At 40.7% G+C, this 16,172-nt stretch overlaps 1 protein-coding gene and 1 pseudogene across 4 annotated transcripts; both read right to left on the reverse strand.

Moving 5' to 3' along the window:
* Positions 1 to 6,883: 6,883 nt before the first annotated feature.
* LOC148032272 (wall-associated receptor kinase 17-like) lies at positions 6,884 to 8,194 on the reverse strand (annotated as a pseudogene).
* On the reverse strand, positions 7,928 to 9,398 carry LOC148032273 (uncharacterized). Of its 4 annotated transcripts, none has more exons than XR_015691757.1 (3): positions 8,509 to 9,395; positions 8,241 to 8,384; positions 7,928 to 8,065 (listed from the first exon to the last, which is right to left on the reverse strand). XR_015691757.1 is itself a non-coding variant. In XM_087684067.1 (3 exons), the coding sequence occupies exons 1-2, from the start codon at positions 8,829 to 8,831 to the stop codon at positions 8,269 to 8,271; spliced, it is 465 nt and encodes a 154-aa protein (XP_087540193.1). In that variant the 5' UTR covers positions 8,832 to 9,398; the 3' UTR covers positions 7,928 to 8,065; positions 8,241 to 8,268. The 4 variants fall into 4 exon arrangements, 2 of the variants coding, with proteins under 2 accessions (XP_087540193.1, XP_087540192.1); XM_087684067.1 differs by having other exon boundaries at positions 8,483 to 9,398; XR_015691756.1 differs by having other exon boundaries at positions 7,951 to 8,126; positions 8,509 to 9,394.
* Positions 9,399 to 16,172: the final 6,774 nt, after the last annotated feature.

A 16,172-nucleotide genomic window follows, 5' to 3' on the forward strand; every position in this document is an offset into this window, starting at 1 on the left:
GAGAGAGCCACCACCATCGCCATCCACGAAGAGGGAGGAGAAAAGTGTAAAGAAGAAGGAAGAAACTCACGAAGGAGAAGAAAAAGGAGAGAAGTACGAAGGAATTCTTTTTCAAGCTTTGAGGTAAGTGCATTATCTCTTCTCTCTTTGTTTTTCTCTTTTCTTTACTTCTCTCTTTCTTTTTGTTGATGAAGAGTGTATAGAGAGAAGAAGTGAGAGAGATCAACGTGCGCAAGGGAGATTGAGAGAGAGAGAGAGAGAGAGAGAGAGAGAGAGGCCGCTGCCACCCCCAATCCACCACAAAAAGAGAGGGGACAACTGCAAAGAAGAAGGAGGGAACCCGTGAAGGAGAAGAAGAAGAAGGAGAGAAGCGCGAAAGGATGCTTCTTCAAGCTTTGAGGTAAGTGCATTCTCTCTTCTCTCTTTGTTTTTCTCTTTTCTTTACTTCTCTCTTTCTTTTTGTTGATGAAGAGATGTATAGAGAGAAGAAGAGAGACAGATCAACACAAGAGAGAGAGAGAGAGAGAGAGGCTGCCACGCCACGAGCTTGCAAGGCAGGCACCAAGCAAGCATGTCGTTGTTTCTCGGCCATGGGACGGCCTCATGCCAAGGCCCGCCACCTAGAGCACAAGGTGGAGCCTCCTCTAGTGCAGCAGCAGGTGCTCCCCATAGAGCACAACAACCAACACAGAAGAAGAGGATATGGAAATTGGGCACTATCGCCCTTTGGAAGATAAGGGGAATCCAACGCAGATACGAGCTTCTCATCCTGAAAAGATCTTTTCATAAGGTTGTTCGAGAAGTCATGCAAGACTTGGAGCTGAAAGGGATAGAAATATTTTGGGCGCGAGTGCGAGATGGCCCACCAGTAGGAAGGTAGACTGGTGCAGCTATGATGGCAGAAAGAAGAGCCTACATGATGTACTACATGTACCTTCTATTACCAAGAATCTATTGTTGGTTGGACAGATGGCAGAACAGAATTTGTAAGAATCTACTGTCAGTTGGATAGATGATTTCAGCTGATACACATGGCTGTACGTTCTGAAGTACAAGGATGAGGTGCTCAATGTCTTTAAGCAAATGGGTTTATAAAGAGAAATGCAAGTTAGATGGTTCATTGGAAAGGTATAAAGCCCGACTGGTTGCAAAGGGATATGCACGGCAATACGGCCTAGATTATGAGGAGACTTTTAGCTCGGTTGCTAAGATGGCAATAGTGAGAATAGTGATTGCATTAGCGGCTTCTAAGGGCTAGAAATTATGGTAGATGGATGCCAAAAAGGCATTCTTGAATGGTGACTTGCTTGAAGAGGTATATATGGAGCAGTGTGAGGGTTATGTACGCAACTTGAGGTGTATATGGAGCGACCTGAGGGTCATGCATATCACAACCTGTTTACAAAGAAGACAGAGCATGGTTATGTTTTTCTGGTGGTTTATGTCGATGATTTGATCATCACTGAAGATGATGATAATGGGATTGTTGAAATTAAAGCAATGTTAGTTGCAGTCAAGAGGATTATGCGGTACGTGAAGGGTATTACTGATTATGGGATGTTTTATGAGCATGGAAAATCATTTTACTTGACATGTTATACGGATGCTGATTGGGCTAGTTGTGTCTATGATGACAAGAGGTCAACCAGTGGTTATGCTTTCACTTTGGGCAGTAGTATGATCAACGAGAGTAGTAAGAAGTAGCCCACCATTGCTTTATCTATTATACAAAGGTAGAATACAGGGGTGCAACCTTAGCGGCATGTGAAGCAGTTTGGCTTGTGAAATTACTACATGATTTGGGTATCCAGTTGGACAGCAAAGTCACATTGCATTGTGAGAATCTCAGTAATGTGATGGTGGCTAGCAACCTCGACTATCATGCTAGATCCAAACACATAGAGGCTCATTACAATTTCATCAGGGAAATGGTACTTGTAGGATAGATTGATCTACTTCATGTGAAGACAGAAGACCAGGTAGCAGATATCTTTACCAAATCACTTGGTAAAGAGAAATTCGTTCGTTTCAGGGATCTACTTGGATTACAACAACTAGTATGAGCTCAAGAAATGGAGTTTGAGAAGGGGGAGGATGAGCTTGATTCTTTTGATCTTAAAACACCTCCATCCATTGAGATTGAGGGTAAAGACAAGAAAGAAGAGAGAGAAGATGAGTTCGACATAGGTAAAAACAAGAAGGAAGAAGTAGAGCTTAGAGACATTAGCACTCCCTATATAAGTGTTTTTGGCTCCAACACCATGGTATAACTCTTACAAATGTCCAAATGCTCCCCCAAAAATACTTGAACAAGTTTGGAATAAGCTAGAGTGAGTAGAAGATCAATGGGACTTATTCATACCTCGGGATCATGACTATAATGAAAGCTTGAAGTGAAGCTCTTCTTCTTGGGCCTAACAAGTGATAAAACAGCTCCTTGAGTAATACTTTTTTGAATTGATTATATCTAGCTTTTGCAATCACAAGCTCTTTTTCTTCTCGGACCTAAGCAAGTGATAAAAAAGCTCCTTGTGAAATACCTTTTCAAATTGATTATATCTAGCTTTTGCAATCAAAGGATTCATTTTTTTTTTTGAAAATCTGATACACAATTTTTAGACATTAGGTGTAGGTGACATTGGCAAATGAATTACGCAAGAATATTTAGTTCATATAGTTAGAAGGGTGGCAGGGTTGCATGCCCTGTCACCTAGTTTTTTTTCCCTTTGTAACTGTCACTATTTGCGTCGGAAATTTACTCTGCATTTGTCATTATTAGCGTCTCTATTAGCGTCGCTATTAGCATCTCTATTTGCATTACTATTAGCGTCGCTAACCTAATTAGGTTAGCATCTCTATTTGCGTCGCTAATTCGGTTAGCGTCGCTAATAGTAATGCAAATAGAGACGCAAATAGCGATGCTAATAGAGATGAATCGATTGCATCGCTAATAGCGACACGAATAGCGATGACGGGGGTAATTTTTTCCATGAATAATTAATTCCGTCGCTTTAAACGTCGCTATTGGGTCTATATGTTGTAGTGAGATAAATATTGAAGTACTTCTATCTTGAAAAAACTATTGACAATAAATTTTTGTGTTATTAAGATGTAGAATTTGGGGTTTATATACTTTAAGTGCTTCCATCTGATATTGAGGTATGTATATTCTATATATAGAGAGTTAGCTTCATCTCTTTTTTTTCAATTGTCTTTTTTACAAATAATAATAATGATTTAACATCTAATATTTAATATACTTGATTTATTTGTGTTGAGATTGCTAAACTTTAGGAGAATAATGCATACGCAATGTATGCAAATTTTGTAAGGAAAAGCCTGCCAGAGAGTAAAAATAACATAACAGAATAAAATGTAAGTAGTTTTTTTTTCAAGTATGTATTAATGCATGTATTTTAAGGTGGCACTATTAAGCAAAATAGTTAATATGCTTAAGATGATTATTTGGTCTATTTTCAAGGTTGAAAAAAATAGTAAGATGCTTTCAAATCGTCTTCATAAGATAAATACACATCGTTCAAATATAAGTTATTATAGATATTTCTTATAGCAATACATTAATTTTATTTACATTTAAAAATGAGTATCCATATATAATATCATTTTGTATCTTAGGTTTATGCAAGCTCAAAGTTAAGTATTAGAGTCAATATAGATTATGAGTTTAGAAAAGGTAAGTGACTATGTATCTCATTTTTTCAAATTTTGCAATATTTATAGTAAAATATATTTGATATGTATTAATCAAAAAGTAAAAAAATTCAAGGCATGCTTTGAAGTATTTTTGTTAAAATAATAAATATAGTTATTCTATTAAATAAAAATAAATGACTTCATGAAGATATTATCTTTTACTTTTTCTAAAGGCTCTTAATGATATGTCACAAAGGTAGAGAAAAAGATGTTACTCTTATGTGAAAAGTAATATTTTTTTTCTATATTAATTCTTTTAATACTTTAATAATCCATATAGTTGATAGAATGATTTGGTTGTACTTTTAGGTGTTTAACGAATAGGATTAAGAGAGTACTTGTATGAAATTTTCCTAAGTTCATATAATGGCAGAGATATACAGGTAGTTAAAGTTGCAATATGTTGCTTTGAGGAAGGAGATGGATGCTTTTTGTCAAAAAAGCACTAAAAGTAACATGAATACGTTTAGGGAGGACTTGGTTGATTTATTGCTAGCCAAAAATAAAGCATTTGTGAGAAAAAAGTAGAAACTTAGATCTTACACTTCACGATGTTAATATACTTGAGTGATTTATTACAATTACAATAGATGATGGTTTATGCTAATTGACCATTTTGACTCAATTTAATCTTCATTCACTCTTGAATTTTTTTATATTTTTGAGTTATAAATAAAGAAGTGATTTGTACTCTATCAAAGTTGGCATGCAGTTGAGCTTATGAGGAACTCATTATAGTCTATGTGATACATTTATTGAAAGTTAGTTATTTTTCAAATCAAGACTAGGATTTACTATAATGCACCTTTATTTATCTTTTAAGTAATATTTTATCAATATCACACACACACACACACACACACAAATCTCTATATAGCAAAAAATTATCTATATAATAAAATTATATCTATATAGTGATATATATCTACATAATGAGGTTCCTATATATAATAATATTATCAATCTAAAAATTTTTAATTTAAAAAAAACTATATAAGAAAGCATTACGTATTTAGGTATTTTTTCTTGACAAAGGAAAAAAAGTCGATGTAGGAAAATATTACCTATCTAGGAATATTTTCTTAACATAGGAAAAAAAAGGCATATGTAGTAAAAATTTCCTACCTAATCTATATAGAAAGAGTACCCTTTTTCTTGGTCCCAAAAATCTCTAGATGTGTATATTTTAGTCTAGTAAATTATGTAGGAAACCTCTTTTTTTTCCTATCTAGACATTCGTCAAAAGCTTCTTGTGTAGCTTTGTTCTGAAAGAAATGATGGAGAAGCTAACCCTACAACTGTGATGATCAATGTAGTAAATTATTGGCTCTACAAATAACACCTTGAGTCTTATGCCATCTCTTCATAAATAAGTTGCTCTCTTGCTAGTAAATAAGCTTGGCCCTTCTTTTTGTCATCTCCTTTGTGTTGCATTCAGGCCTCCCAAACAGAATGATGAAGATGCTTTAGTTGGTTGCTACCCCCCCCATATCTCATGCTACAGATTCTCTTAATATGGCGACGATCTCTTGGTCATTCACACCCCTTTAGCATGCTAACTTCGTCAATAAGAGTGATGAGAAGTGGTATGCTCTTTTTGATGCATGGAACCATTCGAACCGCTTCCACATGTATCAAGTAAACAAGGAACAATCCCATATAACCAAGTAACCATTTTTTTAGCTCCATGTATCAAGTAAATAAGGACCAAGCCCATATTGCCAAGCCTTCTCACCAAGTGCACTAGCCACCTTTTGTTCTTAGCTCTACCATCCATTATCCTTGGCTCTGATGAACAAGTCCTTTTATGACTAGCCCCCTTACACTCGAAGGCTCAATAAGGAGAACCTCACATATCCTATTGTCTTCTCAGTATTGTTAAAAAATTGATTCCACCAAGCTACTCTTTACCATCTTAAAAATCCCTTGATCTAGCAAAGCCATTTTTTGCTTCTACACATACATAAAAAGAAAGGTTTGTTAGATACAAATATATGTATATCGATATATGGGATCATCATCTTATTGGGGAAGAGTCATGTGCTTATTTAGGTAGATATACTATATAGAATGAATGCTCCAGACCATAACATGAGATAATAGTACACATAGGCTTATACATATGCATATGTATATCCATACGTGTACATATACACACAAAAATAGCTATAGGCACATGTGGACATATAGGCGCATGTGTAGCCTACACATATACGTGTGTCTTCTATATAAGTAACCTCTTTGCACATGTATACACATAAACATATGCATATGCTGCAAATATGTATATGTATAGGTTACGCATACGCATAAGTATAGGCTACACACATGCACATGTATAGGTGTATTCATAGCCTATATGTATGCATATGCATATGCACAAGGGCATGTGTAGTTTATGAATATGTGTGTGCATAGGCATACATGTATGCACATATGCATATGTATATGCATCAACTATGCACACCTACACGCTACACAGAAGCACATGCAAAGGCTACAAACATGCACATTGGTCAAACAAAAGGGAGTGTGAAAGAACCAAGGCCACCCATACATTTACTATGAAAGGACCCCACTTATGCCAACAAGGAGAGAGAGGGTGTTAGAGGAAAGAGAGAGCCATTTAAAGGAGAGAGAGAGAGAGAGAGAGAGAGAGAGAGAGAGAGAGAGAGAGATCTTCAAGCTAGAGAACATGATTTTCCACCAATCAATATTGCCAAGACTTTGGACTTCTCCAAGGTCATGGATACAACCATTTTGAAAGATAGGCAATACACTTGCTAACTTGCTAAAGTTCTAACACAAGGTTAAGAGTGGTCAAATAAAGTAGCCATATACTACTAAACTTGAAAGATAGGCAATACACTTGCTAAAGTTCTAACACAAGGTTAAGAGTGGTCAAATAAACTAGCCATACACTGCTAAACTTGACTATGTAAACTGCACCTTAAAAGCATTTTACAACAAAGTAGGAGTTATAAGCGCCAGGGATCTCATTGCAAGCCTGGGGGAAACATTTTACACAAAAAGTAATAAGGATGTATATTACGAGCATCACACTAGGACAAGTCAGAACCAAGAGACGTAAATACTAAAGACCTGTGCGACACCAAATAATAATATAACCCACCACGTCCATACAGTGCATATAATGGGTGCTCTGGAGTCAACGAGGGGAGGCAGATTCTGGCATAAAGCTAGAGCCGAGACTCGAGAGATGAGTCTGTGGCACGGGAGGCGACGATAGCGCCGACGTCTTGGAAAGGGGACGTAGGCTGGAGCAGTCCTGCTCGTCGGCGAGGGGCGGCGTACTCTGACAGAGGCTCCTGAACTTGTGGCGCAGGTCGTCCAGGAACTCGCTCATTGAGGGCCGCTCGGCTCCCCGGACTGCCAGGCATCGCCATGCCAGCTTGGACACACCCACAATGGACTCCAGCTGGCACCTGCTCGAGTACGTGTTGGCAGCTTCGAGCCAGGGGTCCATGAGGCCCCGCAGGGCCTGCTGCCCCTCCCGCACCGTCTCACGAACAGCAGCGCCGCGTTGGCGAACCTGGAGTCCCTGGTGCGGCTATCCACGGCCTTGAGGCCCGTGATGAGCTCCGCCAGCACCACCCGAAGCTGTACATGTCGCTCCTGTCCGTGAGATGAAGCGTCTGGAAGCACTGATCCGGGTCCAGGTACCCGATGCCACTGTCCTGCACCGCCATCGACACGTGCCCCTCCCCGTCCGGCACCAGCCTCGACACCCCGAAGTCTGCCATGTTCACGTCCATCCGCTCGTCCAGCAGGATGTTGGCCGACTTCACGTCCCGATGCAGGATGGGCGGACATGCCGCCACGTGAAGATAAGCCAGAGCGTCTGCCATCTGGACAGCGATCCACAGCCGCGTGGCCCAGTCGGGAGAATCACTCCCCTGTCTTACGAGGTGCTGCCTCAAGTCTCCATTTGATACCAACTCGTATACCAGCAGAGGCGAGGCCGTCTCCAGGCAGCAGCTCTCTAGCAGCTAGCCTCACTATGTGTATGTGGTTGATCTGAGTCAGAATCACCAGCTCGTTTACAAACTGCTTGTCCGCCATCGCCGCGTCCGCCAGCTGCCGCTGTCCCTGCTGCGGCCTCGTCTTCTTCACCGCCACGGGCCTTGCGTCCTCCAGCTCTCCTTTGTACACAGTCCCGAAGCCCCCCGCTCCCATCTTCCTTTGCTCCGCGAAGTTTTGCGTATCTTCTTTCACTTCTTCCTAGGAGAAGAACCTTATTGACTCCCTCCCTTTCCGGCGGCTATGTACCCTTGCAGCTCAAAACCCCCATTCTGCAGGAAGTATCTCCGCGAGACTCCGCCTCCGTCTCCTATCCAGAACAATGTTCAAGTAATGAAGCCCAATCACGGCCGCGATCATTACAAGCGATGCTGTTAAAAGGTATGTCCAGATATCAATCACTTACATAAGAAACACTAGCTGGGAACGTGCCTACCATTCGCTATTTTATATGCATGAACAACAATTTTATGATTAATCTGTACCTCCAATGCTCGCCAACGCTATTTTGATTCATCGGGAAAATCTGCAGCCAGATCCGTTGGTCCTCCCGTTGTAGTTGCCCTCTGTGTTCTCGCACGTCGTGAGCCCCGGTATGAAATTATTGACAGCCTCGCACTCTTTGATATCTGGAGTATCAATGACAGAGCAAAACATAAGCCGTATGATTACCACAATAATTAGGTCGAAAATCTACATGTTAAGGACATAAATCTCAGACAAGCACCCGTGCATCCCTGTCCATCTGCGTACCCGTCTCCCTGGTACCCGGCTGAGCAAGAACACGTGTAGCCGGGAATCGCTTGGACGATATTCGCATGAGCCCTACCGTTCCCACTACGCAAGTTGCCTGGCAAGTAATCTGCAGCCCCTGAACTAGCAGTTAAACTGCCCTTGTCGACATAATTTTGTGCTTCCAAACTCGGCAAAGCCCATAACACGTGAAGAGCAATTAAAGCGTCTCGATCGAAATCAGAGAAGTTCCGGTGAAATGGGATTGAGAAGCTGCTGCATTTGGGAGTCGTATCTTCGCTGTTGCTCTGGGGATGTATATGTTTGCATGTACCAGACCGCATGGACGTCCGACGGGAAGTCAGAGATGCAACAGTTACGCTGGCTCAGAGAACCACAGCTTATACGGCCAGAGTCGGCTGTGCTTTTATGTTTGCTCCTGGAACACGTACTGCATCCTCCGATAAGAGTGTCATCATCAACAGTCCGAGCTGTCATGAAGAGTACGAAACTGCAACCGAAGCTCACTAAATGATCATCCGAAGCCACGGCGAAGGCCCAAGGGGGAAGCGAAGCTCGGGAAGGTGATATTCATCAGCGGAGAGCCAATATGCACATTGTCAGTCGACGACGCATTGCTCTGCGCACGGGAGGTGTTATATCACTACTGCCACCGCACGCGGGAGTCTGAGAGAAGCTAGATGCAAAGCGGGTGATGTTGAGAATGAGAATGTCTGGCGTGACGTTGAGGACCTGAAGAGGCGCGCCCGCCATAGACGATTTGGAGACGTCGTCATTGAGAAAGAGGAGGCCGTCGGAGCTGCATGTGAGCTGAAAGTAACGGGAATTGTTGAAGGGAGGACAATCGCTATTGTAGGATGTGGCAGACGAATTGATGACATCGATGGTCATAATTGAACATTGGACCAATCGTCTGATACAGTGGAATATCCAGTCATGCCCATGTTTTCCAAAACAACCCGCAGAGTCTACTTATTCACACCTAAGGGGCACTTATCAAGAATAGATAGAGTGGACTCGAGACTAGTCCCAAGCTTTCCAATATATTTCTATTCATATTTTTTGTGATCATTATCCACAATTTTCATTGAATGGCCCCAGACCAAGAGAACTTTTGCTAAGATTATGTATGTTACTTTGTCACATGAAAGCTCTCATGGAGAAAGGTTTGATGGACATTGCCTTTGTTATGCGATGAGCTAATTTAAGCAATGAGGAACGATACAATCCAATTAGCACTAGGTAGTAAACAAACCATAAACTAACATTGTCCAAGCTATGATATTAGTCAAACATATTTTATTACTACTATTTAACCTAGTGCTTTATCTCTACAATAAGTGCATCCAATAAAATGACCAAATACCCATGATATAAAGCACTTTATGATTGTCCCAAGGTCTCATACTATTGCAACCACCATAAACTCAAAAATGTTAGAATTTTTATTGTTGTATTATACTAGAGTGTATCATACTTTAGAATAAGAGAAAGTAAAGAGAGGGTAGCTAAAGTAGGGAGTAGAGAAAAAGTAGGGTAAAGAGAATGACAAGAAGGGGAGAGTAGACACTCAGAGAGATATATATAGAGAGAGATACAAACACATGTGCACATGCATACATTTGGATACATACACACCCTAAGTCATAAATCATAAATATTTTTATGCTTTTGAATTTTTGACCTAAATCCTTTCAATTGAGATTTTTTACTATTGAAGGAAATTTTACATGTCAATTCAGCCATTGATTGAGAATACATAAAATAATAGGATAACATACGTATAAAAATCAATATTGGGACCAAATAATGCTACTAGGTAGAAACTCACACTTTCCTAGTTACATTATTAGTGAATATGATAAAATAGGATGCATCTCCAATAGCCTTCATATGCCCACATATATCACTATACACTAAGTCATTAGATCACTTCTTTTTCCATTTAAGTTTTTATTATGGATACAACATTTATATGCTTTCTTTATATACGATGCTCAAAAAAATAGAAAGAATCAGAAAACTCAAGAGAAGTCAAGTAATCCAAATGAGATAGCATTTTTATTTCTTTTATACATATATATATGTCCTAGCAAAAAAAGAGTCACATTTGGCTCCTTTAGCAACAATAAACGATCCCTTATGGACTTTGCATAATTGACTCCCAAAATAGTCTAGTGTGCCTAGCCATCCAACTGACTAGTAGATAATAATGTCTTAGCAATGTTGGGCACATGATGTCTATGTCAAATAATAAAAATATGTCCATTTTGAAAACAAACTACACATCACGTGCACCAATTACCTCACATGCATAGTAACTACCAAGCTGGATTGATCCACACATGTTCCTATCATATGAACACAATCATTTCTTTTGAGGAATAACATGAAAAGATGCACAAGAATCAAATACACTTGAGCCAATTATATCGATCCATTGCAACTAGCATATATGTAGGAAGGGTGAAAGTAAATAGCACTTCACTATTATCATTATGTGCAATCACTAGATTTATTTCTTTGATCTCTACCTTTCCTTTACTTTCTTTCTTATCAACATCCTCATGCTTCTTCTTTTAATATTCTATTTTCACTTTCATTTGTAATGTTCCTTCTTGATATGACCTACTTTACTATAATGGAAGCATTTAATGCATTTCCTAGATATGGATTTATTATGTGACTGCCCACAATCCTAGTTCTTATATTTGTAAAATTCCTTCTTGATATGTCCTATTTTACTATAATAAAAGCATTTAATATTTTTCTTGGTCATGGATTTAATATGTGATTACCCACAATCCTAGTTCTTCCTTGGACATGGATCTACTATGTGATCACCACAATCCTGCTTCTTGCCTTTGTACTATTTTTTGCCACTTTTTTCTTGCACTACAAGATACAGGCCTCGTACCGACATTCAAAGCGATGAAAATGTTCATAAAGAAAATTGCCCTCGTCGTCGCAAAAAATGTCTGTATTAGCGATACCATAGAACAGTCACTATAATCATTGCTATATGCGTCACTATTTGCATCACAAATGTGAGGCTACTAGTGACGATTTGCGACACTAACTATGATGCTAAAGGCGACGCGTGCAATTAATTTGTGATGCTAATAGCGACGGTTACAAGGAATTTGTTTTTTTGTGGTAGGCAAAAGAGTTATAGTAAAGTGTACAATGCTCGTCAAAATAAAGGCAAAGTGTACTTGAATCCATAAGACTGATACATAAAATAAATACAAGATCGCGTAATGAAAGCGACGGTAGAATCATGGCAAGATACAAAGGATGATAATAACATAGTACATAGAAAATGCCTACATAAATCACATGACCAAAAAAGAAGAGGATGTGCACTCCACGGATCCAACGGTGAGGTATAGGTCCTCGCCATCCGAAAGCTCGTCCTGTCCCAAAGAAGCATCGAATGGACTTTGCAAAAAAAGAAACAACTACATATCAGTCCACCATACAATAATGCATTTTAATTAAAATTAGTAACTACAGATAAGAAAGATGGGTGACTTACTGGGCCGCCACGTCCATACAATTGGTCGATCAATGCAGTGAGACCGTGTCTCTCTGCATATCGAGTCTCTAGGCCGGTGGGATTAGGGTTTCTAATGGAGTGCTATAGAGAAAATAAAATACAACGGTTAGAAACACAATTGTCAGTATAAGGGATATCGCAAAAACATAAGTAAGCAGAAAAAAAGAAAAACTTAAAAAGTCCTTCAAATAAATCCTATGGCCACCACTCCCAAGATGATGGACCATTCCTGCCTCCAATCGTGCCCTCGTTGCCTCGCACTGCTGTCTCTCCAACATCCTGGAGAATCTGTAGCCTCCTCCCTGAGTCGGTACTAGTCATCTGCGTCTAGCCACTTGGTCTTTGAGGCCCTACTCTTAAGTGCCTTGCGTGCATCCGATCATCTGTGTGACATGTATGCATATATGCACTCCATCATCCAGCGTGTGGAAAACCTATCTGCTACGGCGGGGATACCCGAAACTCCTCATGCAAGGATGGTACTATGTAGTCCTTGCTCCCCTCCGGTATGTTCTTCCAATGATCCAAAACGTTGTGCCGAAAAACTTGTTGGTGCAACTCTCTCATACGAGCCACCACCCTCCTTCCCTGATGAGGCTCTTGTCCTATCATCTACAAGGTATTCATACCCCTCTAGGGTATGTCTATGATGTGTTATCTCCCACTTGCGACCACGCTCGTGGGTATATCCAGGACCCTTGTACATTTGGTGTACCCATAGGGGTAGTATCTCTCGGAGTAGCACCCATAAGGGTGCCACCTTTGCGGACGACTGAGAAAAAGCTAGAGTGATTGGAGTAGACGTCCCCACATGTATGACAAATTCCATAGGTGATGCAACTCCAGTAGAACGACGAGACAAAGACACTACGTCGGTACCTCCACAACAACCGCCTGAGCCATTCTCTCTCAAACTTGTAGCACAAGAGCGAGGAGTAGTACCTGTATCCAGAGCCGACCGCGGGCTCACTACATCCATGTCTTCGCAACATCCCCTAGAACCACTCTCTCCGTCCATCCCAAGTTTGGAGCATCGACCTTGTCTACTGGAAATCGAAGCATCAAAGAGCACCAAAGTAGATCTAACAAAATGGCTTGATGGTGTCCGAGGCAGCTACTAGTATGCCATATCTCTGAATTGAGCCATTTGATCTAGAGATATATGTGTGAAGATCTCCTATAGCTTCTCGTCGAGCATCCCTTGACTCATTGTGTGGACCCAAATATCTATAAAGGTCACCTACACTAAACAAATATTGATGTTAGTATAATCAACATAAATCAAGAAAAGCACGGTAATATAAATCTTAAAAAAAAGATCTTACTTAAAACGCATAACTTATGTACCCTTATAAGCGATTCATCAACGAATTGAGTAGGTGGAGGCTCCAAGTATGAAATACTCTATGGTCCCATGTCAATCTCCTGACACAACTCTGCATATACTGGAAGGTCGATAGATAGATCACCACAAAAGGATGAGTCCACCTCGTTCTCAAAGAATTCTTGGACTCATGTATTTCCATCATTGTTACCCGATTCTGACTCCTCTACATGCTCCAAGCTTTCGGCGGCCTCCACCCCTTGCAATATGAACCTCTCTATTTGCATATTGTCCTCATCTACACTGGGAATATTGATTTCATCATAAGCTGTCACACTTGAGGGAGCTGAAGGTACAACATCATTGTTATCCGATTTTGACTCCTCTACATGCTCCAATCTTTCAACGGCCTCCACCCCTTGCAATATCAACCTCTCTATTTGCATACTATCCTCATCAACACTAGGAACATTGATTTCATCATATACTGTCACCCTTCAGGGAGCTAAAGGTACAACATACCACCATTGATATTGTCGGGGGTTTGGATAGAAAATTACATGTTTAAAATCACATACAAGAGAGATTTAACTTTTGTAACATACACCATGTCGTAATAAAAATTTTTAAAAAAATGAGTTCATGCATCTATTTACAATGGGCTAGCAATACAAACATGTCGCGCAAATCTGTCCATCTTTTTTCGGAATCCATTTCGAGAAATCTAGGTGGACCTTATCGAACTGTTGCCCCAGCTCCTTCAAGTACCACTTTGAACCACTGCACATCGAATAGAATCATGGACTGTATATTTTGTACTGTATATTGAAACAGTTAATTAGTTGTTGCATATAAAATCTAGATACGATAAACCCTAAATACGTTATCACCTTTGGACTACATCCTCTCAAGAATTCCCACTCCTCAGTTGAGACCTCCATCCCTTCACGAGACACTGCAGTCAAAGCTCAATGCAACCATTGTGTTGACATAAACTGCGGCATCTTCTCCATGCCCTCGAGATATCGAATTGGTTGCTGGTACGTACTGAGTCGAAATTTAGATCGCACTTCTTTTCGATCTTTCCTTGCGGCTTGCTCGTATCTAGCGACCCATGTCTCCATGGAGGAATGGTGCAATATACAAAAACGATTCACTTTAATCTTCTCCATTGCAACATCCATTCTTTTTTTACCCCATTTCCAACCACCACATCTTCGGTCAATCTATCATCGTCCTTCAGCGACCATAGCATACTATTGTCTGAATCCACTATTGGTAGAGCCACTATGAAATATGCACTAACGCCTTAGATACCAACCAATCTTCAGCCATACTACCTTCTGGCTAATCTTGTTATCACACAAAGCCTTTCATGGTTTTCATGAAGCGTTCCTAAAAGAACATCCATCACGTATGGACAGATCCCATAATCTCCAGTTCCTCTACAAGATGCACTAGGAGGTGGGTTTGTATCGTAAGTATGCTGGTGGGTAAGTACTTCTCAAAGAGACAAACAATCTCCACTGCTCCCCACCTTGCGGATTCAATAAAGGATGTCTTTATCTCATTCTGTGAGATCCATTACACTAAATATGACAACTTGTAGATTACCCCGCGTATTTCTGGAGTAAGGTGTCCTGCGATCGCAATCGGTAGTACAAACTGCCACAAATGAAAAAGCATTACAAACAATGACTAGACTCCAAATAGCAAAATATGTAGGCCACTTACAATCCATTCATAGTACAAACCTGACATATCTTATGCCAATCATGGGATTTTAGCCTTGATAATTGGTCATCTTTAGAAAATGCAGACCTAAGAGAACACATCATACCCATCGGAGTGCAGATAGACTTGATAATTTGCTTCACAATGCGCTCTTCTTTAGTGGACAAAACCTAAGGAGCGCGAGGTAGCTGCAAGCGACCATGAGCACTCAACTACGATTTAAGCATCTCCATCTTGCCTACCTCCTTCAAATCCATTTGTGCCCTTGTAGTGTCTGCCTTTCCTGTGATGTGGTCCTATAGTAAGCTATCCACATTCTTGAAAATATGCATGGGATCCAATAAGTGATTAATCTGTAAGTGGGTCCAATACGGAAACTCGTAGAAAAAAATTGAGAATCCTCGCATTTAGTTTGGATGTGATTCCATGTGGACCATTTTCAGCTCGTACCAGCTTTGGGCATTCATTCATGTTGGAGGTTGTCCAAGAAAACATTTCCTCAATTCATGGCCCTTCGGCAAGAAAGCGGCGTTATTAGATATGATCAATGCCCCACCCTCATTAGGTGCTACCAATGATCCATGGTGCTCAAAGCTATAAGGCCCCCATTATGAGAAGAAGCAAAATATGAGCCCGGACATTGGTTGAGTCCTGACTTGTATATCAGATGAGGTCTATGTGACCGGATGGCAAAAAGGTGACTGTTGTCGGTCTAATCTTTGGGTTAGACGAAGTGGTTAAGCTGGTAGCAACTCGAGGCGCATTGCATCGAGTTGCGGTGTAAGGGAGTTAAAAGGGGCCCCTATTGTGGGTTCCGAAGGCCGCGGAAGCGGCCCCTGGCTGGGGGATCCCAGGAGGGCCGCTGGCCCCCCTGGCGGGGGTCCGAGGGCAGCGCCCCCGGCCCAATGGTAAAGGGAATATTCCCTGGCCGACTAGTGGAGGCTCATATGGTAGGTCGGTCAGCAGGCCGACCTAACGACCTTCAAACGCTATAAAAGCTAAACCCCTTCGCAGCCATCTTTCACCCAGTCAGAGTTGTTGTTCCAG

Source organism: Lygodium microphyllum, chromosome 8, assembly GCF_053477565.2.
Source record: "Lygodium microphyllum isolate KBCC chromosome 8, Lygodium_microphyllum_v1.1.10, whole genome shotgun sequence".
Taxonomy (NCBI): domain Eukaryota; kingdom Viridiplantae; phylum Streptophyta; class Polypodiopsida; order Schizaeales; family Lygodiaceae; genus Lygodium; species Lygodium microphyllum.